This window comes from Gossypium hirsutum, chromosome A01 (genome assembly GCF_007990345.1).
Source record: "Gossypium hirsutum isolate 1008001.06 chromosome A01, Gossypium_hirsutum_v2.1, whole genome shotgun sequence".
NCBI lineage: Eukaryota > Viridiplantae > Streptophyta > Magnoliopsida > Malvales > Malvaceae > Gossypium > Gossypium hirsutum.
In genome coordinates this window covers 13,345,120-13,371,934 of record NC_053424.1, presented here as the reverse complement: position 1 = coordinate 13,371,934, position 26,815 = coordinate 13,345,120, and the positions used below count along the sequence as shown (strand labels likewise).

The 26,815-nt window shown below is 34.1% G+C and overlaps 1 protein-coding gene and 1 non-coding gene across 2 annotated transcripts; both read left to right on the top strand.

Annotated features, from left to right (window-relative positions):
* Positions 1–10,474: 10,474 nt before the first annotated feature.
* Positions 10,475–10,580, top strand: LOC121208434 (small nucleolar RNA R71). The gene has a single exon (XR_005903462.1). It is a non-coding gene; the product is annotated as a small nucleolar RNA R71 (small nucleolar RNA).
* Positions 10,581–16,768: 6,188 nt separating this feature from the next.
* LOC107916896 (desmethyl-deoxy-podophyllotoxin synthase) lies at positions 16,769–18,854 on the top strand. The gene is made up of 2 exons (XM_016846266.2): positions 16,769–17,719; positions 17,940–18,854. Exons 1-2 carry the CDS (start codon positions 16,826–16,828, stop codon positions 18,636–18,638), a joined length of 1,593 nt encoding a protein of 530 aa, XP_016701755.1. The 5' UTR covers positions 16,769–16,825; the 3' UTR covers positions 18,639–18,854.
* The last annotated feature ends 7,961 nt before the right edge of the window (positions 18,855–26,815 follow it).

The following is a 26,815-nucleotide window of genomic DNA, read 5'->3' as shown; positions in this document are numbered from 1 at the left end:
GTGACCAAAATTATTGTCGTAGTAATAGTCGTGCCCATGACTTGAGGGTTGCAATTCTGGAAAATAAAAAAGGGCTTTAGTTGATAAAGATAATAATATTAAAAGAAAATAAAAATATATGTATATAAAATAAAGCAAAAAAAACGTGATTGCAAAATAAATTAAGCAAAATAAAATAAATTGGTAAATAAAATATTTTTAAAGCTTAGCCTTAGTCTCGGTATACTTTGAACTTGAACCGATCCTTGAAAAATGGTTTTTCCCTTCCAATCGGTAAGTTGGTTATGCCAAACGAGGACACCTCAAACCGCCAACTCTTCTTCTCATAGTCAATTTCGGTACCACCTGCAAATCAACCTTTGTCAAATTTCTAACCACGTTGCACGTACTCGTAATTTAAGACTTCGACAGCCTTGCGATTTGAAAAGCCCAACTCGAATTAATGGTCTCAACCATGTGATTCGTTTAAATTCGATCACTATCTCCCTTCACAGAATCCAACTAGCTTTTTCTAATTGAATACGCCAATTTGTTCGTGGGATTTTGAATACAGCACGGCTGACTCAACTTCCTAACTGTACACCAAATGATTCCAACCCAATGCGCGCTTTTTGAATTAAAATCGAATCAACTTTAAAGGACAAAATTGTACTATCCCATATACCAAAGAGATAGTGAAAATCGAGATGCAGAGTATTTAGTGTGGATTCATATCTCACGATTATTTTTCGGAGCGATAACCAGATTAAAGCTAAAATGAGGTATAGTTAAGCATGAAATAAATCATGTTAGATGGAGTATGGGAGTGGTGGAATTTGGAAAGGGGAAAGGGGAAAGGCCTTGGAAGGTAATTAAACAAAAAAAATGTTGAAAGTAAAAAAAATTTGTAACAAAAGTATAGAGAGCATTGACATAGAAAGGAATAAAAAAGTAAAGACTTGATTCATTCCAAAGCCAAGTGTAACACCCCAGACCTGGCCTAGACGTTATGGCTGAATCTGGTGACGTCACAAGGAATGAAGTTTGAAATCTAATTTATCAAGTTAAAACCATTTTCGTTTATTAGCTTCTATTTAACCCTCATCAATTTCAAAATTTCATTCTCGTTAATTCGATTCTTTTAAAAACACTTACTGTAACAGAAGCTTTCAAAACTGTGATATTTAAAGAAAACCATTCGCGTTTAGGGAAACATTGTTTTAAATTAACCCAAGTTTTCATTGAGTTTTGCAGTTTAAAAATCCATGAAAACAGTTAAAGCCCGAAATGAAAGCAACTGCCCAAAAGTCCCAACCTACAATAGAAATATCCCAAAAACAGGCAATTAAAACCATAAATTAAATTAAAGTAGTTTAATGAACTTGTTTTCACCATTGAGTCCTCCGCCCCATCGATCCATCTAAGTCTGGGGATTACCTGTACAGATAAAACAGAAAGAAGTGAGTTTACATAAACTTAGTGTGTAATCCCCACAGATATCATGCATACAATCAACGACAGTTATCAGTCACATATAGTCTAAGGCCTAAGCCCATTACAGATTCAGATATAAATTAGGGCCTTAGCCTATCTCAGGTACAGTATGCATTTAGTAATAGAAATCAGTAACCTACCCACCAACCTATATACACTATCTTCGACCATCCATACACACCATTTGGGGTTTAAAACACCCATCCAGCCCACCCACCCAGCCTTTCAGTACACTTCCTCCAATAATCAATCATCCCACCCAATGCAAATGCAACTAAACATGCTCAATGCTGACATATGGGAATACATGCTTACATGCTAAAATTTTGTCATCAGTCATACATATAGATCAGTAACATGCATAAATCTAACACGCTCAATACACACATCATATATTCAGGTCACACAATTTAGGGTCTAAGTAACCCTTACCGACCCTATAGTAGGTTCACAGTCGACTTGGGCAACCCATGCAACCCTAGGAAACAATTTAGCTAAATGGGCCTACACGTCCAAATTGGGCTTGGGCCGTGTTGATCACACGACCTAGCCCAAATTTCCACACGCTCATGTGGCCCACACAGCCCAATTCAGTTTAGCTCGTGTGGCCCACATGGCCACACCCCGGCCATCACACAGCCGCGTCTTGCACATGACCTGGCCTTCATCAATCACACATCTGTGTTGTCGCACACTACCACACAGCCGTGTGACGTCGACAGTAAGGTTTTTGGCTTTTGCCAAAAACTCATTTTCTGGCATTTCGGGTACACGCTTGTTACAGATTCGACGCAAAAACACTTACGAGCCTTCTAGAACCTATATTCAGCATATCAGTGCTTAAAATTAGTCTTATAACACAATTTAAACCGGAAACTCGATACCAAAAAAAGTCTAAAACAAGCGTTCAGCGCTTACCCCGAACACTCCAAACGATTGACTATGATTCCGCAATAGTAGGGACACACCCCTCTCTAATTGTTGCTGCCCAAAATGTAAACTCAACGTCAATAGAAAGAAACCACACAGCTCTAAACGAATTAAAAGAAAAGGCCACCAATACAACGAAGTAACACTTACCAATGTACAGAAACCGCGAGTAAAAAATAGTAATCAGGAGCAAAAAGATGACGCTGATTGGAGAGAAAACAATAGAGAGGAAGAAAGGGAAAGAAATGAAAAAGCACGTCAGAATTTCCAAGAAAGACCAAAATTTCGAAAAGAACAAAAACAAAATAATGCCTACTCTCACGCAGGGATTCAAACACAAAACCTTCAGCAAACCAACACTCAACTTATCCACTAAACTAGTAGGCCCATACTGATATGAAATTACAAGTAATTAAATATGAGCCTACTGAACTAGTATAAGGCTTAATTCTAAAATAACCAAAATTTGCCAAAAGCAAGGCTTGAACTTGGGACCCCTCACACAAACCCAGAACACTTAACCACTAAAGCAGATAGAAAATTGTGTCACTTTTTAACAAAAATAAAAATAAAAATTTTAGGGCGTTACACCAATTTGCCCTGGTATTTATACATAATTCTAATGCTAAAATCCAGCTAGATTTTCCTTAAAATTTATCACTAGATAAGTCAAAATTTAAACTAAAGATCAAATTTTAACTAATTACAAATTTTAACAACATAAAAAATAATTTGATCTTTATCCAACCATTTTTAAGTTTTAAATTTTTATCCAGCCAACTTCAAACCTTCAATCTTTCAATCATCTTTGCTTTTTGTTCCAATTTAGGCCCTTTTTGTAAGAGTTTGAATTCAACACATCAATCTCATTCCTGATAAAAAAATCAAATTTAATAGCATTTTATTCAATAATTAGCCAAAAATGAATGTATTTAAAATACAAATTTATCTTGCTATAAAATTCCCCCTACTTAGTCGATGCTTGTCCTAAAGTATGATATCCACTAAAAATAACTCGTCAATCCTTTTCAAAATCAAAATCCTTTTTCCTAGTCAAGCATACTTCAAACAATTAGGTGAATCAAAAATAAACAAATGCTAAACTCAATCAATAAGCATTTTATAAAATCTCGAACAATATGTCAAATTCAACTATTTCACTAAATTTAGGCTTAATCAAACATGCAAAATGATCATACCTAACATATACTTTTTTCTATATTTTTTATTTTATTATTATTATTTTTTCAAACATAGTCAAGTCTTTTGACATTAAGTGAGATGACAACTCAAGCATCTCACCCCAGTTACTCAACCCGACATGTTCTCTTTATTTAATTATTTATTTTTAACGAATTCGAGAAATAATCAAACCTTTTGACGCGAAACGAGATGAGAACCCAAACAACTCATCCCTGTTACTCAATTTCACATGTCCCTAATTGATTTATTTTTCCTTTCTCAAGGCAACTTAGCTAGTGAAGTGTTACAAGTTTAGGCTCGTCGCCAAACCTTTTGACGCGAAATGAGATGACAACCTAAGTAGCTCATCTCTGTTACTCAATTTGGTCACATTTTTGAATCTTCGGTCTTAACCAATCTATTAGCAAATTTATTTATTTATTTAAACGACTACTTTCACTATGCAAGTCCAAAAGTGCCAACAAATTTCATGAAATATTGACTATGGCATAACATTTTCATTCATTGACCAAGTAAGTAATAGTTATTCATAATGCACCCATTTATTTAAATAAACTAAATATACGAATTAGAGGTTTATTTCTGAAACAAATTAAGAAATTATTTATAGCAAAACACGTACAAAGAAGAAAGTATGACATAATCCTATGAACTCGCCTACTTAGTCCACATTGCCCTCAATGTACAAATTAAAATAATAATAAATAGAAGGGTCAAGTGTACTCCTTGTGTTAATTTGGAGAAGGGTGATTTGGGCAATTCCGGTTGGTTTTGGTCGGTTTGGTCCTGGGTGTGTGTTTCAAGAAATGACATCACTGAAATTTGACAAGGCATGCCCACACTATAGAAATCCAAATCTTATTTCTTCTTGGATAAAAGAGGACAACCTCTATCATCGTTCCTAGAAAACAACATAATAAAATAGATTAAATAATAATCTTATTTCTTTTATTTTCAACATAAATTAAACTAAATTCAAAATTAAATAAATTGAAATAAATATGGGTTGCCTCCTAAAATGCACTTTTGTTTAACATCGTTAGCTGACAACCTGAGTGTTATTCATTTTCGAGAATTAATTCTTCTACTACGTGCACTTGAAAGCTCTCATCCTTTTCTCATTATCCTTGAACTATTTCCTGGATTCCTCCATTATTGGTGGATTAAGGAATTTTTGAGCTTTTCCGTTTGGGTTTGCCTTTTCCTCTATCAGAATCCTTCAATATACCAATAACGGTTTGAGTTCCAATTCTGGAGCCTGCAAAATAGAAGGCAATAGTGTAGTTTTAGAATGCGACAATTCAAAATATTTACCTTGACTTTTAGGAACTTGTGGAGTCTTGATCTCGTGATTTTGTGTGATAAGTTTATATATTTATAATTAATCGTTCTTGAAACTAACTATTATCGTGATGTAGGCAAGTGTACCTATCAAACAGTAGTATAGTTTTAGCAAGATCGGATTATTGAACCCAAATGAACTAAAAGTACTAGTAATGACTGTCTTTTTTATTATCTAGCCTAAAAATAAGGTGGTTTTGTTTTAACCAACTAATTAACTAATCTAAGAATTCACAGAGAATGGAATTGGGGGATTACTTTTGGAAAACGATTTAATTAAGACAATACTAAGGAAAAATCCACCTAGACTGTACTTGTTATTCTGGCTCCGAATCGGACAATTTATTTATTTAACTTGTTCCGTAGAGATCCCTAAGTTATGTTATTATCCCTATTTAAGACTAATAACGTCTAGTCCCTAGATTGAATAATTAAGAATTTTCTCTAATTAACACTCTAGGGTTGCATTAACTCGATCTATGAATCCCCCTATTAGGTTTCACCCTATTCTGGCAAAATCTTGTCACCCTATCTCTATGCGCGCAATCAACTCCGCTTAATTATGACAAATGTACTCTTAGACAGGGTCTATTCCTCCTCTAAATAAGAGCTTATCTTGAATCAGTATCCTGGGATATCAAAACAAGAATTAAGAACACATAATTAAGAACAGGTTAAATATTTATCATACAATTCAGAAAATAATAACAAGATTCGTCTTAGGTTTCATTCCGCTTAGGTATTTAGGGGATTTAGTCCATAACTCAAAAGGAAAACATCTCAGAAGAATAACGAATACAAAACATAAAGAAAACCCAAAACTTCTGAAGGGAAGTTGAGGGGAGATCTTCAGTCTTGATAATGAAACCGGCTTCTGAGATGGATCAATCGGCTTTCTTTAAATAATTCCTTCCTTCCTCTCTTTGTGCCTCCTTACTTTCCTCCTCTAGGGTGTATTTGTAGGCTTTAGAATGCGTATAAGCCCTCAAAATTGGCCTTTTTCGAATTGGACAGAACTTGGGCTCGGCTGGGACACGCCCGTATGAGACGCCCGTGTGAGTCGTGCTTCGAATCTGCCAAATTGACACGACTATGTGGTCTACCCGTGTGAGGAGGTCCAGGCCGTGTTGAATTTGTACTTTGGCCCATTTTTCTCTGTTTTTGGCCTGTTTCTCGTTCCTTTCGCTCTCCTATCCTCTTCTAAGTATAAAACATGAAATTAAAGCATTAGGAGCATCGAATTCGCCAATTCTAATAGGAAATCATCTATAAAATGTGTTAAACATGGGGTAAAAATATGTATAAATTACGGTCAAATAACCCCCACACTTAAGCATTTGCTTGTCCTGAAGCAAAATTCTCAACTCATAATCAAAATAAATTCCTCTCAATTTATAATTTCTATCGATAATATCTCAAAATAATCCATAGGTAATCATACATTGAGAATTCAACTAAAAGAACATCACAGTTTCAATCATTCCAAGTTGAGCATTTTATTCTGAAAACATAGGTGTCTCCCCTCGTCTGAGTAATTACCTTGTATTCAAAATGTCACAGAGTTTTACATCCTCACTAAAGATTCACTCAAATCACTCGAGGTGTTTAAGGACAATAAATGAAGCACTCAATAGTCAATAATGAAAAGTCATTACCATAGGCTTGCATGAAAATCAAATCTCCACCACTATAATTTGAGATGATACATCAATCAAAAGGTCTTTAGAGAGTTGTAATGAGGCTTGGTTAGGGGGTGTGGTCACAAGCTGAAAGAAAAGGTTAGAATTGAGATTGACTTGAAAATTTTACCTAACTAGAAAAATAGCTAGTCATCAATTGCATACAACAGAGCTTTTCTCAGAATATGGAATTTAACTTCTTTAGCTCAGAAGATTACTACTATTAAGATGTATACACATTGTTTTTAAGAACAAGTTAAATACAAAGTAGAATAAAACTTAGCTAAGCAACTATTTCAATTCCAATCTCAACAAAAAATTGGGGATCAAATTAATTTAAGGGATTTCAACAATAATGGGTTAAGGGTTAATATTAAGGGTAATACAAGAAATGGCTTGTTAGCTCAACGGAGTTTATTAAGGGTTAATCATAAAGGTAGGCTTTTCATGGCATGAGTGGGTTAATCCTAAGTGCCTTTCTCATTTGGACATATCAAATCAAATGGTGTGGTCTTGACATGCATAATCAAGCAAGTTCTAGAATAACAGTTCAGTATTAACGCGCTCAAAGCAATAATAAAGGTGAGCATGAAAGAATTAATAGATGCTCAAAAGGCTCAAAAATCTCAAAAAAAAAATTATGGCTTTTTTATGTTTAAAACTTGTGAATTCCAACTCAAAGTAATACCTAAACTTTGGGGAAACAACCTAAAATTTTAAATTCTTAAAAATTAGCTTATCATGCTTGACTCTCTAATGTCTTAAAGTTTAAACAACCAATGCATAAATGCCTATGTTTTAATTTAGGATATATCAATCAAAATCATAAATCAATCAAAATTTATCCTAAAAATGATATTAGAGCTTTTCAAGAGAACACGACAGTCATTCAGGGATTTTTCTGATAGGGAAATGAATACCCCCCACACTCAGGATGTACATTGCCCTCAATGTACAAAGATAGATATAAGAATATAAAAATAAGATTGAGAGAGAAGTGAAACTTCCTGTATTAAGAATGGATGAAATTCCTTGATTAGCGAGAGCGAGTTGTTGGAAATAAAGCTGGAAGACAAACATGATTCTGAAAGACAAAAGGAGAATAGGGGGAATAATTTGATAGTAATCATAAAGATAAGTCGTGTTTAAAAACAAAAGAATCTTCAAAATTAATAAATGAAAAATAAAATAAAATAGATAATGCAATTTTTCAAGTGGCACGGCCGGTTCACACGTCCATGTGGATTGTGTCTCGCCTGTGTTTGTTGCAAAGTGAGATGTCGTCAGACGGCCTTAGGGTACGCCCATGTGGCTACATGATCATGTTACACAATCGCGTGTGATATGGTTCGCTTTTCCCACGGTCGTGTAGCCCTGCGCACGCCCGTGTTGTTTTGACAGTGTTTTCTATGGGTGCTAGACATGGGCGTGTCGCACGCTCGTGTTCATTTGGAAAATTTGACCACGGCCAGGTCGCATGTCAGTGTCAATCTAAAAGGTTCGACCACGGGTGCTAGACACGGGCGTGTCGCATGCCCGTGCTGTTTTAACAGGTTTGCACATGGTTCTTCCATACGGGCGTGTCACACGCCCGTGTTGTTTTGGCAGGTTCGACCACGGCCATGTCGCACGGCTGTGGCATTTTATCATAGCCCGTGTTTGAGAAAATCATTGCCTTATTTTCACAAGGCCCTAAGCATGCCCGTGTGCTTGGCCGTGTCTCTGTGGAAAACCTGTATTCAAGAGCTTCGTTAGTAAGTTAGGTGTTGAAAACTAAATTTTAAAGAAGTTAATACAGTTAGTGCTCGGGTTGCCTCCCAAGAAGCGCTTATTTATAGTCTAAGCTTGACTTACCTCTCCATTGAATGATCATGGAGGTTTGAGGAGTTTGTACTCCTCATTCCTGCTATTATTCTCATCAAAATAAGGTTTTAGACGGGTGTTTTTTACCTTAAAAGTGCCGAACTTGGGATGACTCACCTCGACTGTACCAAATGGGAAAATGCTAAGTACCATAAGAGGGATTCCTTCATTCGATGTGGTAGTGACAATATGAGGATCTACGGCATCTAATAAGACTTTATCACCAACTTAAGTTGATTTGGAAAGGTATTGAGCTCGTTCTAGCATAGTTTTGGTTTATTGTGTGTTCTCGATTTATGCGTCCGCCATTCATCTAGCTCCTCGATTTGTAACCTTCGGTCTTCATGAACAGGTCCTCTACTATTGCTTGAGAATGACTCATGTGCTTCCTTCAAACTCATTTCCTGCAAAGTAGGTTATACCATATTGTCAGTTTTAGTAGAATAGGTTAAACGATCATCTTCAATTTTTGATGTGTTGCCAGAATTGCGAGTTTAAAGAGTGATTGTTTCTTCTCCCACACGGAGTGTGAGTTCACCTGTGCCAACATCAATAATCATTTTAGCAGTTGCTAAAAAGGGCCTTCCTAAGATCAAAGGAGTGTTGCTATCTTCCTCTATGTCTAAAACAATGAAGTCAACGAGAAATATAAATTTATCGATTTTAACTAGCGCATCTTCAATAATACCCCTAGGAAATCTTATACTTTTGCCTGCTAATTGAATGCTCATCCTAGTCTATTTGGGTTTCTCGAGACCTAATTGTTTGAACATTTTGTAGGGCATGATGTTAATACCAGCCCCTAAATCAGCTAATGCATTATTAACATCTAAACTACTAATTAAGCAAGGAATCGTAAAACTCCCTGGATCTTTTAGTTTGTTGGGTAGTTTATTTTGGAGAATAGCTGAGCAAACTGCATTTAGCTCCACAAGCGACGCCTCGTCTAACTTTCGCTTATTTGCTAAAAGCTCTTTTAAAAATTTCATTGCGTTTGGCATCTACGATAGGGCTTTAATAAATGGTAAGTTAATATGTAATTTTTTTAAGAGTTTAAGGAATTTATAGAATTGTTCATCTGAGCGGTCTTTCCTTGTCGCGTTGGGGTATGACACACGAGGTTTATATTCGACATTCACTGATTTGTTTTTATTATGACCTACCTCACCTTGACCTTTGCTTACCACAGTTTCTTGCCTCGGTTCTAGCTCAGGCTCAACGACTCATTCGCCATCTTGAATATTAATTGTGTTGAGCTGTACCCTTGGGTTGGGTTCAGTATTACTTGGCAACCTACCTCGTGGCCGTTCGGAGATTAGTTTAGAAAGCTAGCCTATTTGAGTTTCGAGCCCTTGGATTGAAGCTTGTTGATTTTTAAGTGCTGTTTCAGTATTTTGAAAACGGGTTTCTGACACCGACATAAACTTTGTGAGCATCTCTTTAAGGTTCGGTTTCTTTTCCTGTTGATAGGGTGGCTGTTGAAAACCCAAAGGATGTTGTGGTCTTTGATTTTGTTGACCGCCCCACGAGAAATTTGGGTGGTTCCTCCAACCTACATTGTAAGTGTTACTATATGGATTGTTTTAAGATTGAGGATTATTACCCATGTAATTTAACTGCTCTTTATCCATGTTGTGGCCATAAGGTTGGTATTCCGAATGGCTTGTTCCACCTCCACTTGCTTCGCACTGCATTACTGAGTGAACATGTGAAGAACTAAGAAAACCATCAATTTTTTTATTCAAGAGTTCTTTACCTGATTAGAGAGCATGGTGACCGAATCGACGTTATAAACACCGACTGTTTTCGTTGGTTTTGTCCTCATGACTTGCCACTGATAGTTATTCAGTGACATCTCCTCTACAAACTCATAAGCATCTTCAGGTGTTTTATTATTGATGGTTCTGCCAGCAGCTGTGTCAACCATTTGTCGAATCGAAGGATTCAAGCCATTATGGAATGTTTGAACCTGTAGCCAAAGTGGTAACCCATGGTGAGGGCACCTTCTCAGTAAGTCCTTGTATCTCTCCCATGTATCGTAAAGAGTTTCTAAGTCCATCTGCACAAACGAAGAGATATCATTATGTAATTTAGCCGTTTTAGCCGGCGAAAAATATTTTAGTAAAAATTTTTCGGTCATTTGTTCCCAAAGTAGTAATTGACTCTCGTGGTAACGAGTTCAACCATTATTTAGCTTTGTTCCTCAACAAAAAAAGGGAATAACCGAAGACGAATGGCATAATCAGAAACACCATTAATTTTAAATGTATCGCATAGTTCCAAAAAGTTTGCTAAATGAGCATTGGGATCCTCATCCTGCAAACCATGAAACTGAACAAATTGTTGTATCATTTGAATAGTGTTAGGTTTTAGTTCAAAAGTATTTGCAGCTATAGCAAGTCTAACTATACTCGATTCAGTTCCTGTTAAAGAAGGTTTAGCATAATCATACATAGCGCGTGGAGCAAGATTTTGATTAATCGCAATTACAGGAGGTAGCTGATTGTTTTGGCTTTCAGCCATCTCTTCGATTGGGGTTGAGTATCTTCCTCTTACTCGTTTTCTATGTCTCTTAAGCTTCTCCTTATTTCTCTTTGGTTTCTGCGAACTGTACGATCGATTTCTTCGTCAAAAGGTAGTGGTTGTAACAGGTTTCTTCTAGTCATAAACTATAAAAAACCTGCCAAGAGAAAGAAAAAGTAAATTAATAAATAATAAAAATTAAATTAAATTAAATTGTAATGAAAATAAATGGCTAAAGTAATAAAACTTGATTGTTCCTAATATCTTAGTTCCCCAACAACGGCGCCAAAAACTTGATCGCGTGATTTTGTGTGATAAGTTTTATATATTTATAATTAATAATTCTTGAAACTAACTATTATCGCAATGTAGGTAAGTGTACCTATCGAACAGTAGTATAGTTTTAGCAAGATCGGATTATCGAACCCAAAGGAACTAAAAGTACTAGTAATGACTGTCTTTTTATTATCTAGCCTAAAAATAAGGTGGTTTTGTTTTAACTAACTAATTAACTAATCTAAGAATTCACAGAGAATGGAATTGGGGGATTACTTTTGCAAAATGATTGAATTAAGACAATACCTAAGGAAAAATCCACCTAGACTGTACTTGTTATTCTGGCTCCGAATTTGACGATTTATTCATTTAACTTGTTCCGTAGAGATCCCTAAGTTATGTTTTATTCCTATTCAAGACTAATAACGTCTAATCCCTAAATTGAATAATTGAGACTTTTCTCTAATTAACACTCTAGGGTTTCATTAACTCGATCTATAGATCCCCCTATTAGGTTTCACCCTAATCCGGAAAAATCTTGTCACCCTATCTCTAGGTGCGCAATCAACTTCGCTTAATTATGACAAATGTACTCTTAGACAATGTCTATTCTTCCTCTGAATAAGAGCTTATCTGGAATTAGTATTCTAGGATATCAAAACAAGAATTAAGAACACATAATTAAGAACAAGTTAAATATTTATCATACAATTCAGAAAATAATAACAAGATTTGTCTTAGGTTTCATTCCTCTTAGGTATTTAGGGGATTTAGTTCATAACTAAAAAGGAAAACACATTAGAAGAATAACGAATACAAAACATAAAGAAAACCCAAAACTCCTGAAGGGAAGTTGAGGGGAGATCTTCAGTCTTGATAATGAAACCGGCTTCTGAGATGGATCAATTGGCTTTCTTCAAGTAATTCCTTCCTTCCTCTCTTTGTGCCCCCTTACTTTCCTCCTCTAGGGCGTATTTATAGGCTTTAGAATGCCTATAAGCCCTCAAAATTGGCATTTTCTGAATTGGACAGAACTTGGGCTCGGCCGGGACACGCCCGTGTGACACGCCCGTATGAGTCATGCTCCAAACCTGCCAAATTGACACGGTCGTGTGGTCTGCCCATGTGAGGAGGTCCAGGCCATGTTGAATTCGTACTTTGGCCCATTTTTCTTTGTTTTTGGCCCGTTTCTCGTTCCTTTCGCTCTCCTATGCTCTCCTAAGTGTAAAACATGAAATTAAAGCATTAGGAGCATTGAATTCACCAATTCTAATGGGTATATGTATAAATTACGGTTTATCAAGTCTCTAATAGAATAGCAGTTTCATGAATCGGTTCTCTGAATGTCATTATCTCCTCCAATTTATCCATCATATTGAGGTCTAAACTCTTGCAAAGTATAGTTTGTAACTCATCCTCTTCATGATACTCTAAATGAAATTTTGTTAGTGGTTCAATAATATCAACACTAGAAATATTTGACATTGTGTTTGGTTGGCCCATCTCCTCATAAATATTAAATTTTACCACCTCACCATCATATTCCATATTGAAGGTTCCACTTCGAACATCAATTTTTGTACGTGCGGTACTTAGGAATGGTCTCCTCAATAGATTATCGAAAGCATTTCTTCAATGGTCGTCTTCCATATTGATGATTTAAAAGTCCGCAGGAAAAATTAGTTCATTTACCTTAACGAGGACACCCTTTAACACCCCTTCTGGATATACGCATGATTTGTCTGCCAATTGAATAATCACCCTATTTTTTTCAAAAGATCCAGGTTTAGCAATTTAAAAATAGGTAAATGTATTACATTAATAGATGCTCTTAAATCACACATGGATTTCTTTATGCCAATATTACCTATTTTGTAAGATATAGAAAACATACTTTGGTCCTTACACTTATGCGAGATTTTCCTTTGTAACACTGTAGAAATGTTTTCTCTGACATTCACCCATCTGTTTCCTTAGAGTTTCTTTTTGACGGTGCACAACTATTTCAAGAATTTTGCATAGCATGGAACTTCGTTTAATTGCATCAAGTAGAAGAATATTCATTTCTACCTTCCAAAATGTCTAAAGGATTTCTCTCTCTTCCTGTTCCTTTTTAATTTGGACAAGCCTTCTAGGGAATAGGGGTGGTACAACAAATGGTTTTTGTGGTGCCGACTCCGTAGGAGCTGTTGGTTCGGGTTTCTATTCTTTCCATTTAGTGTCGTGATCATTACTCATGTCAGGAGTTGACTTCAAAACTGTTCCACTTTTCAATGTCATAACACTTACATTATGTCGAGGATTCAACTCAGTTTGAAGCGACAATCTCCTTTAGGTCTCCAAACGACTAACTGTGAGTGTAAGCTTACTTATTTGCTGATCTGTTCTTGGAAATGTGCTTAGTTTTTTTTTGGAAATTTTCAGTGCTAACAGCTAACCTCTCTACTATGGTTTCAAGAGATGACTTTGGAGGTTGATATTGTTGAGGTAGAGGTGACCTTGTTTGATACGATTGATTGTATTGAGGGTTTGATCCATAGCTCAGGTTTGGGTGATCCCTCTACCCTGTATTGTATGTGCTTGAATATGAATCAGAATGCCTTTGAGGTGGCCCTGGGAAGTTCCCAACGACATTTACTTGTGCAGTTGTGTCTTTAAGTAAAATCGGGCAAGAGTCGGTAAAATGATTAGTCTTAGCGTAAATCCTGTACAACCAAGCTGTGTTTGTTTTTCTTACAAGTATATTTTTAACCACATTAGTAAATTCATCAATCTTATCTACTAAGGAAGGAGTACTTAGCTCATGCACCCTTTTCGTAGGTTCCATAGGTGGTTGATACTGTTGAGAATTTGTAGCCATAGTCAAAATTAATTCCCTAGCTCTTTAAAGAGTCATGTTCACAAGCGCTCCTCCGCTATCGGCATCAATCACTTTCATTTCCATTGGGAGTAACCTCTTATAAAAATATTGTAAAGGCGATTGTTCAGACAGGCCATGTTGTGGGCAACTTGTGCACAACTTCTTGTATCGCTCCCAATATTCATAGAGTGACTTTGCTTTCTTTTGTTGTATTCCGACTATACTCCTTAATTCAGATACTCGAGCTGTTGGGAAAAACCTGTCAAGAAATAATCGAGACATATCAATCCAAGTATTAACAAATGCAGCTATTCTCTAGCAGAGTCGGCTAATGAAGAGGGAAAAGCTTAGAGTTTAATTTGATCCTCGGTTACTCCCTCTGGTTTCATGCTTAAACAAACCATGTGGAATTCCTTCAAATGAGTGTGGGGGTTCTCGTTTTTCAAACCACAGAAAGTGGGAAATAAATAAATTAAGTTTGATTTCAAGTCGAACGATGTTTCTCCTACCGGATAAGTTATGCATAGCAATTGTTGTTCATCTTGTGATGCTGCGAGTTGGTGTATAGTTTTATCTGCCATTTCGTCTAATTCATCAAATGAGAAAATATATTTGGTATAAGATCCTACTTTGAAGTCAGGATGTGGTCGTTTACCACGTTGAATAGCTTCTCTTCGCAATGTTCGAGCCAACTTTTCTATTTCTTGTTCAAATTCTATAGTCCCCGGTTCTAACCTAGTCATAAAGAAAACAAACAAAAATTAGAAAATTTCAATCCCCGACAACGGCACCAAAATTTGATGGGCGTCGAAATCACCAAATATAAATTCCTATGACAAAATAACAATAAATTGAAATATAGAACAGTAAGGTCAAATCCATAGGGACTAGTTATCTAATTTTGCATTTTCTCATGACCAGAATTATTGTCGTGGTAACAGTTGTGCGTTGCAATGTTGGAAAATAAAAAGGGGATTTAATTGATAAAGATAATATTAAAAGAAAAGAAAAATATATGTATAAAAAATAAAGCAAAAAAAACGTGACTGCAAAATAAATTAAGCAAAATAAAATTAATTGGTAAATAAAATATTTTTAAAGTTTAGCAATAGCCTCGATATACTCTGAACTCGAATCAATCCTTAAAAAATGGTTGTTCCCTTCCAACCGATAAGTTGGTTATAGCAATCCAGGACGCCTCAAACCACTAACTTTACCTCTCGTAGTCAATTCTAGTATGACATGCAAATCGACCATTGTCATATTTCTAACCATGTGACACGTATCCGTAATTTAAGACTTCAACAGCCTTGCGATCTGAAAAGTTCAACTTGAATTAACAGCCTTAACAGAATCCAACTAACTTTTTCCAATTGAACATGCCAATTTGTTCATGGGATTTTGAATACAGCACGGCCGACTCAACTTCCCAACTGTACGCTAAACGATTCCAACCCAACCCGCGCTTTTTGAATTGAAATCAAATCAACTTGGAGGGATGAATTTGTACTATCCCATATATCGAAGATTTAGCGAATACCAAGTCACAAAGTATTTAGTGTGGGTTCATATCTCATGATTATTTGTCGAAGCGGTAACTGGATTAAGGCTAAAAAGAGGCTTAGTTAAGCATGAAATAAATCATGCTAGATGGAGTATGGAAGTGATGAAATTTGGAAAGGGAAAGGGCCTAGGAAGGTAATTAAACAAAAAAAAATGTTGAAACTAAAAGAGATTGAAACAGTAGAATAGAGAGTACTGACGTAGAAAAGAATAAAAAAAAGAGTAAAGAATTGATTCATTCCAAAGCCAAGTCTTCCCAAGTATTTATACACAATTCTAGTGCTAAAATCTAACTAGATTTTCCTTAAAAATTACCACTAGATAAATCAAAATTTAAAAATCAAATTTTAAACTAAAGATCAATTTTAAACTAAATACAAATTTTAACAATATCAAAAATAATTTGATCTTTATCCAACCAATTTCAAGTTTTAAATTTTTATCTAGCCAACTTCAAACCTTCAATCTTTCAATCTACCCCTCTTTATTACTTTTTATTCCAATTTAGCCCCTTTTTGTAAGAATTTGAATTCAACACACCAATTTCATCTCTGATAAGAAAAACCCAAATTTAATAGCATGTTATTCGATAATTAACAAAAAATAAATGTATTAAAAATACAAATTTATCTTGCTATGGGGGTTTCAAACAAAAGGTTAAAGCAAATTAGCTTTTATATGTTTGAAGACTTTTTTTTTATGAATGATTAATGGGTTTTTTAATAAAAGAATTCAGTTTGGTTCGGATAATCATAATTTTTTTAATGTATATTCCAAAAATCATTCAAATACCATATTTTAAATTAAAATTTTGTCATTTTTAAAGGTCAAACTACAGTTTTAACTATACTAACTTTAAGGTTTTATAAATTGTAAAGGGCCAAAAATCAAAATTTCCCATTTTAGGCCCCCGGCGTAGCCCCGTCATTGCTATTTATCGAATGTGAAATTGCAATACCCGTCAATTTGGTTATGCTCTGGTGACAAAAGACGAGATTTTCAAGCCGTCAGTTTTGACAGGCACATATTTCAATATCAGAAACCTGCATAAATTAAGAAATGAGATTTTCTCAGCAAAAGAACAGTTTACCCTTAAGTCTTCCATAGGTTTACCATGGATAAGTTGCTCCCCTTTTCCTTCACCTTCCTTGTGTTCATTTTCATGGTGTTTAAACTATGGATGAGATCAAAAATAAAGGAGACACCCAAAAATCTACCTCCTGCACCATGGAAACTACCTATTATAGGGCACTTGCATCTTTTAATGTTTGCTCTTCCCCATCGGCGCTTAACGGAATTAGCCAAAAGACATGGTTCCCTGATGCACCTACAACTTGGTGAATTATCACACGTTGTTGTTTCTTCTCCAGAGGATGCTAAAGAAGTGATGAAATCACATGATATCAATTTTGCTAACAGGCCCTTTCTCCTTGGTGCAGAAATCGTATTATACAATCTTTCAGATATTGGTTTTGCACCATATGGAAGCCACTGGAGGCAGCTTCGAAAAGTTTGCACATTGGAGCTGTTAAGTACGAAACGTGTACAATCATTCCGATCAATCAGAGAAGAGGAGGTATCAAGTTTAATTACATCAATCTTTTGTAATACAGGATCGGAAATCAACCTTGGAGAAATGTTATGCAACTTATCATATAACATCACTTTAAGGACTGCTTTGGCCGGAAGATGCAAATTGCAACACGAAACATTGATTCCAATTCTCAAACAATTTGTCGATGCTTTAGGTGGTTTCAGTATTACCGATCTGTTTCCTTCCGTCAAATTGCTTCCCATGATCAGTGGGATGAGAGCCAAACTTGAGAAGTTTCACCATGATTTGGACGTGATGCTTGAAAGCATCATTGAAGAACATAGAGCTAGCAATGCAAATCTGGGAAACAGTGATGATGAAACGGATGATCTACTTGATGTTCTTCTGAATCTCCAGGATCACGGAGGCCTTGAATTTCCCTTAACGACTGACAACATCAAAGCTGTTATACTGGTTAGTAGTTTTATATCTCATGTCTTTCTTGTTTATATATGTTCGCATACAGTCCCATACCTTTGCATGCCCAAAAATCAAATAACATCAAGCTTGAGGATGATATCATCGCAAAGGAACCTTTATTTAGTATTCAAATATATGAGACTTTGCTTTCTTCAGTAGCTTGAAAGCAGTACGAACATGTTTTGTACTTTAACCAAGTTGAACTGCTTTTCAGGACATGTTCATTGGTGGGACTGAGACATCTTCAACTGTAGTAGAATGGGCAATGTCGGAAATAATGAAAAATCCTAGAATCCTTGAAAAAGCGCAAGCTGAGGTGAGGCAAGTCTATGATAGAACAGGGGATGTCAACGAATCAGACCTTCATGAATTGAAGTACTTGAAGTTGGTTATAAAGGAAACTCTAAGATTACACCCTCCTCTACCTTTGCTAATTCCAAGAGAAAATAGTGAGAGATGTGAGATTAATGGATATGAGATACCAGCCAAGACCAAAGTGATTGTTAATGCATGGGCAATTGGAAGAGATTCCAACTACTGGAGTGAAGCCGAGAGGTTCATTCCAGAGAGATTCATCAATAGTTCAGTTGACTATAAAGGGGCTAACTTCAAATTTATTCCCTTTGGTGCCGGAAGGAGGATATGTCCTGGCATGTCATATGGTATGGCTGTTGTCGAGCTTTCCCTTGCAAAATTACTATCCCATTTTGATTGGAAACTCCCTAATGGAATGAAAAATGAGGATCTAGACATGACTGAGGCTTTTGGTGCTTCTGTTAGAAGAAAAAGCGAGCTCTACCTTGTTCCCACACCATATCACTTAGGAATTACAATGGAGCGGGACAGGGTCAATATTACTAAACCCATCCACTTTTTCAAAAATAAATCTACTCTATTAGAAGCGGATCAATAAAAAATCCATCGTATGGTTCAGATTTTCCCATCCTTATAATCACCTACCATCATGTGTTAAATAGTTAGAATGTATGTATTCCACATGGCAGTGAAAAGATTGTGAAATCACATTCCAAAATGGGAGTTGTTGCTTCCTTTTTTTTTAAATTCGTGTTTGAATGATGTTCCCTTTAATTTTTACCCTGAGATAGGAGCATATTGAAAAGACAAGTTTGCTCACAATGTATTCCGCTATTTAATTTGAAATATTATGTTGTTTCTCGTAGATTAGGTTGGCAACTCAGCAATATAGATTTACGTAAATAATGGTAGTTGGGAGAATCCAAAAACTCTGCATTTACGTTTAGCCGCCTCAAAATTTCAAATTTTGAGAAGTGATTGGTTGATTAGTTAAGACTTCAAGATTAATTTGTAAACAAGGTAAAAGTTCTATTATCATGAAGTATTAAATAGAGCAAGGTTCAATTGAATAATTAGACCAAAATGTGTTTATGCTAGTGGATTTATATGTCATCATTCATGTTGATAAGGTTTAATTAAGCTTAATGATAAGTTAATTATGGTTCAATTAAAAATGTCTTAATATTTACAAGAAAACCAAACTATGTAAGTTAAAATAATAAAACAAAAGATGATATTTTCCATCATCTTCATCATCTTTATCTTCCATGGCCGAATGTTGAGAGAAAAAATAAGGTTTTCATTTTTCAACCTTTAAGCTTTATTTGGTAAGTCATTTCTAACTCGTTTCTTGTAATTTTTACATTTTTGGAATATCAGGAACTTGATTTAGCTAGTCCAACAACTATTTTGTGAAACATATAAAGATTTTGAAACTTACTATTAATGTTTTTTAGTTTTTTTTAGAAGTTTGATGATAGATTTATAAACTTGATAGTTAAATAAGACTATTTTGTAAAGTGATTTTGATTGATTTTAAAATTTAAGGACTAAGTTGTTACATGAAATTCTTGTGAAAACGTGATAAATATGGGATGTGTAGGGACTATAGGAAATCTGGCTGGCATGGTTCGGGATAAATTGTGTTTGATTTGAAAGCTTTGGGTTTAGGGATTAAATTGCATAAAGGGTAAAGTTTTGGGGTAATTTTGTAAAACGATAATAAAAGGGCCTATATACTTAATTTTAATTGTTTAAGTTGTTTTAAATGGTTAATTGAATTTAAAATTATTATTTAGATCAAGAAGCGAATCAATCAGGAAATAATTGTGGAAAAGAAAAATTAGCGGAGTAAACATCAACATCGCGTTCATGGCCGTTTTTGATTAGGTAAGTTCGTACATTGGTTAAACTAGTTAGTTGTTGTTTTTGTAATTTATTAAATATTATGTATCTTGTGAATGATTTTAATAGCTTGATATATGGTAAATGGTGAATTGGACTAAATTGCAATGTTAGCTAAGTTTATGGTTATGTTTGAAAATGAGAAACTATATGGATAAGTTCTTGTGATGAAATAATTTGTATATTTTTAAATTATTTGGATATGAAACGTGGCCTGTATGAACCTTGTGCATGCTTAGGATACAAATGACATGCCATTAGGGTTATTATCATTTCGAGTATTGGTCTTGGATGTCCTACTGATGGCTAAGGTCTTACATTTGTTGCGGATTCTTCACAGCTCGTGTGAGCAGGCCTAATTCACAGCTCGTGTGAGCATCGTTCCTTCATGTCCGACGTTACTTCATTTGGTTTATCAAGTGATAGATATGTAAATGGAAATGGTTATATGAAATTGTTACATAGAAATAGATATACGAAAGGAGACTTTTTATATGAATATTTGAAACGAAATGTGAAATGTTAAATGAATATGTGATGGTTGAATTGAGTTTTAAATGTGTTTACTTGTATATGTTTCATGTCATGATACGGTTACATGTTTCATATTTATGAACTCACTAACTTTGTGAGACTTGTGATGTGTATAAGAAATAAATGAACTTGTGACCTTGATTGTGAATTAAATTGTGAAATGTTTAAGTTACATTCCTAATGGTCGTGAAACTAACTAAAAATTCGACTTAAGGCAAGCGCACCTGTCGAACAGTAGTATAATTATGGTGAGACTGAAAATATCGTATCTACGAGGACTAAAAGTACTAGTAATTACTATCTTTTATTATTTAGCCTATGAATTAAATGATGTTTTTAAACTAAACTAATTTTCTAATTTAACTAAGATTACGACAGAGATGAAAGTTGGAAAATACTTTAGAAAAACCAATGGAGAAGACAATACCCAAGATAGAATCCACCTAGACGTCACTTATTACCTTTGACTTAGACGATTTATTCACTTGACTTATTCCGTAGAAATCCCTGATTTATGTTATTATCCATTTCGAGACTAAAAACAACTGACTTTAGGTTGATTAATCGAAATCTCTTTCTAATTAAACCCCTATTGTCGCATTAACTCAATCTATGGATTCCCTTATTAGATTTGACTTTAATCCGGCAGATTTATGTCGTCCTATCTTTAGGATTGCATGCAACTCTGCTTAATTATGAATAATCTACTCTTAAACAGAGACTTTTGCTCAATTGAATAAGCACATCAAGAACCTGAATTAATATCCTGGAATATTAAAGCAATGATTAAAACTCACAATTAAGAATAAGAACAAATATTTATCATATAAATCAAAGAGTAATAAAATTCATCTTAGGTTTCATCTCCCTTAGGTATTTAGGGAGTTTAGTTCATAATAATAATCGAAAACATCTCAAAGTTTGGAAAACAAAAAAAATAAAGAAACCCAAAGAACTTCTAGGAAATTGGATGGAAATCTTCAGTCCTGATGTAGATCCTGGCTCTGAGGTGATTCCGATGGCTATTCTCGAGTATTTTCTGCCTCCAACTCTGTGTGTGTTTCCTCTAATCCTTTTCTAGGGTGTTTATATAGGCTTTAGAATGCTTCCAAACCCTCAAAAGTGGCCTTTTCCGAGTAGAACTAGACTTGGTCTTGACAGGGACACGACCGTGTGCCACGCTCGTGTGCAGGTGCTCAAGCCGTATGTAATTCTGAGTTGGTTTCTTGTCGACACGGCCATGACACACAGGTGTGTGGTCTGCTCGTGTCCCTCACACGGGCGTGTGGTTTACCCATGTGGTAGTGCCTAGGCCGTGTGAAACACTGTTTTAAGCCCAATTCATCCGTTTTTGGCCCGTTTCTCGCTCTTTTTGCTATCCTAAGCTTTCCTGAGTATAAAAACATGAAATTAAAGGATTAGGAGCATCAAATTCACTAAAACCAAGGAAAAACAATTCATAAATATGCCAAGCATGGGATAAAAATATGTATAAATTACGGTTTGTCAAATATCCCCACACTGAAGCATTTGCTTGTCCTCAAGCAAAATCCTCAACTCACAATTAAAATAAATTCTTTTCAACTTATAATTCTCATTTATAATGTTCAAAATAATCCACAAGCAGTCATACATTGAAAATTTAACTAAAAGAACATTAAAATTTTAAATAGTCAAAGTTGAGCATTTTAATCATAAAATTATAGACATTCCCCTTTATCTAAGTAATTATCTTTAATTCCAAATTGACAATGGTTGACATCCTCACTAAAGGTTCACTCAAACCACTGAATGTGTTTAAGGTTCAATGATTAAGCACTCATTAGTCAAACATGAAAAGTTATTACCATAGGCTTGCATGAAAATCAAATCTCCACCACTATAAATGAGATGATACACAAATCAAAAGGACTATGAAGGGTTGTAACGGTGCTTTGGGTTAAAGGTGTGGATACAGGCTGAAAAAGACAGTTAGAATCAAAATTAAATTGATAAATTACCTAATTGGAAAAATAACTAACTTCAATTGAATACACATGAGCCTCTTCTCAGAGTATGGATTTAAATACTAAAGCTCAAAAACAAAGAATTACTACCAATATGTATGTATGTATGTAACGCCCCTAACCCGAATCCGTTATCGAAAAAGAGTTACGGAGCATTACCAGAGTTACCGATTCATTTATCAGATATTTCATTAATCCGATATCTTTTCTTTTCCACGTTCAAGTCTCGTATTCAAGTCATCCAGATCTTTACAAAGAAATTTGATCGTCGTTTTCATTTATTTCATGTTATAATACATTCAGCTAATACTCTAAACAAAATTATCATTTTACCCCTAAACTTTTAATTAATGACGATTTCATCCTTAGGTTAAAATAAAATAAAATTATTGCAATTTAATCCTTATTTCCAGCCGTTATTCTCACACAAATTGATAACAACCTATGAATTCTATAAAATGTCAGAATTTTCCATAATTTCAACACTTTTCAATTTAATCCTTAAAACATGTTTTTCCCTGATCTTGAGCTAAATTAATAATTTCATTCAATTTTGTAATTTAAATAATAAAATAATCCATTTCATGCAAATTGGTCATTTTTAACATTTTTTACAAAATTGCCCATAAAATTTTACTTTTATTCAATTTAGTCCATGAGCCTAAAACATACAAATTACCCATGCTAGCTGAATATTCATACATATTTTCCTCCTCCTTAATTTATATAACATGCAACAAGTAACATTATCAATAATTTCATTATTTACTTATGTAGATTCAAAACTGTCTATTTGCGTCATAGTCACTAAATTATTTATATCTTAAGCTACAGAACTAGAAATTAAGATCTACTAATTTTCCCTAAAACTAGACTTACTTATCTTATTACCATAAAATTTTCAGAATTTTTGGTTTATCCAATAAGTACAGTTTATTCTTTAAAGTTACCCCTGTTCTGCTGTCTGACAGTTCCGACCCTTCTTCACTAAGAATTAATTATCTCATCGTACGAGATTTGGATGATGTTCCTGCTTATTTCTATTGAAAATAGACTCTTTAAAGATTTTAAACATATAAATTTAATCCCTTAATTATTTGTCTCCAATTTTTTATAATTTTACAAAGTCAAAACAGGGGAACCTGAAATCATTCTGACATTGTCTCACAAAACTTATTATATCTCATGATTTACGATTCCATTGCTTACACCATTTCTTCTATAAGAAACTAGACTCAATAAGCTTTAATTTCATATTATATTCATCCCCTAATTATATTTCTAAAATTTTTGGAGATTTTTCAAAATTAGACTATTGCTGTTGTTCAAAACTGTTTTAGTGCAAAATGTTGATTTTCATTTTGCCCCAAATTTCACAGTTCATACGATTCAGTCCTTACTTAATTAACCCCTCAATTAAACTAATTTTCTCAATCAATACTTTTCCTAAACATTATAAGTTATTTCATAACTATTGAAATTCAGAATTTCCACATAAAACTCTAACTTCAAACTCTTTTACAATTTAGGTCCCAAACATTCACTTTCTATTCAATTCTTTCAATAAAATCAGCATATAAACAATTTAAAGCTCTAATTCTATGTCAAATCATCATATACTTCCAGCACATATTCATAGAAACTTTTGATTTCTTTCATAGAATCAAGAACTAATGAATTCAACAAATGGACCTAGTTGTAAAAGTCACAAAAACACAAAAATTTCAAGAAATAAGCAAGAATTGAACTTACTTGCAGTAAAAATATGAAAAACCAGCTTAAGGGAACTCTTCCATGGTGCTTTTGCTCAAGAGAATGCAGAAAAATAAAGAGAAATCTAGATATTTCCACTTTAGTCCTAGCTTTATTAAGTAAATTTTACAATTTTCCAATTTTTCCCTTAATTCCCCTTATTTTCTTGGTGATTTCATGCTCTTGCCGTCCAGCCCAAATAGAACTTGGGTCTATTTGCCTTTTAAACCCTCTTTCTTTTATCATTTAAGCTATTTAATCATTTCCCACAATTTTACATTTGATACAATTTAGTCCTTTTTGTTCAATTAGCTATCAGTACTTTAAAATTGCTTGACGAAACTTTAATACTAACTTATTAACACTCCATAAATATTTATAAAAATATTTATGGCTCGATTTAACATTCCCGAGGTCTCGATACCTCATTTTCAATTTTAATTATTTTAATATATATATTTAGTACATTTTACTATTTCAAAATTTTTCCTAACTTCACATTTAACTTATACTCACTAAATTAATAATATTTCCTACTCATTTGTCGGATTTAGTGATCTCGAATCACTGTTCCGACACCACTGAAAATTAGGCTGTTACAACTCTCCTCCCCTTTAGGAATTTTCGTCCCCGAAAATCTTACCAGAAGAAGTTGCTTTCAACACTCATAAAACACCTTTACTAACTTCTCAGAATCACAATTTGATTTAACCTCGAATATCTTTTTCCATTCACTTTTGAACTCTAGAACACAATGTTGGAACATACTGTCAAAATTCTAAATTACCCTTTCAGGGATACATATACTCAACTGATCTGTCAAATGAAAACTCTGTACTTACTGAAATGATCATACAGATCTTTCTTTGTCAAATGAACAACCATAAACTAAATAACATTTTCCTTTCCGATGTTAATGACAATCCCAATTCGAAATCTATAGTCATTTTATCTCATAACACACTAGTATTATCATTGACTGCAATAATCCTAAATGTTCTTAATGTTCGGTTTACTTGCTAACAAATAGACATCGGAACATGAACTCAAAGATATTATGTAACGCTCGTGCAATCACTAGTACATCTAACTCTCAAGAAGATAATAAAGATCTTGATAATTTCTCAAAGAAAGACAGAAGAAAAACACTGCTTATCGACTCTGGACTTCCATCATAACAGAGATAATATATTTCCTGCATGTATAAAACAAAATCATAATCAGTAGAAACATAAGAATAATCTCACATAAATTTTTACCATTAACTTCATTTCCAACATATTAAAATAGAATTCCAAGAAGATGAAGAAATGACGATCATAAACCGACCAAACCAATAGGGCTTTCGTCTAACATCATAATTAACTAGCATTCTCAAAACATCAGAACTCCACCAGAGACTGAACAACCACACACATATCTCTGAGGATAAAAGAATATATAGAATACCCAGAAAAGATGATCATATTCGTTTCAACTGTAATTATCACACACAGACATCTTTACTACTCAATTATCATTTTTTTACTAATTCTGTCATCATGAACCCCGCATCATTCCATTCACTAACGAAAACCAATTCGGGAAAATTTCAGCAAACACATACTTCAGACATCGTATCTGAATAAGTTGACTAGCCGAGGTTAACTTTTTCTTTAACCGTGACATTACGTAATCTGAATGATCTTTAGAATAATCTGATATCTTTTTTTTTAAACTGTATTCACTTGTCAAACTATTTTCAACTCCGTCTGCATTATTAATTATTCCATTACTGTACTCATTAGTTTCACATTTGTGAACTTATTCAACATTTTTTTTTGTAAATTTTCATTATAAAATACTACATTGGTAAGAGGGTGAGGTCGTAAAGCCTCTAACTGAGTTCTCATAAATACACACATATAACTTAGCGTTTATCATCAACATCATATCATCACAATTACATAATTCACTTCAAGCAAATTAACATACATGATTATGTTACACGAACTTTTCAATTATCCATTTCAAACTAGTATACTTAAACATACATTCCATGAATTTTGAGTAAATTTACTCATAGCATTTACTTAACCAAACAAGTCAGACACATAATATCATATGAATGCCACACAAACATAGATAAGTTTATCACAATATAAACTTTCATTTCATTCACGTTTCATCATTTCTCAACTTTTGATTATCTCATTTCGTACATTGTCACATACATATCATGAACTTCTATTCTTACATTTCTAAGTTCCTTCTCATCATAAACACATTTCAAATATCTCAATATCACTAACTCATACTTCTCTTACCATATACATAATTTAAATTTAACATTTAATAATAAATAATTTGAATTATAGTAATACAATCGTATGTTGAGTATGTTTGTACTCAGTAGTATTACCATAATTCAAATTATAAATACTATAATAAATAATAGACATCAAACATGTAACAATATAAGTCATATGTGTTAATTATGCTTTAATTTCATATCTCGGCAATAGTCTTTCATCAAATGGCATCATATATCATCTATATTATCTTTAATCAATTCATGAACCTTTGGTTCAAGCTTTCA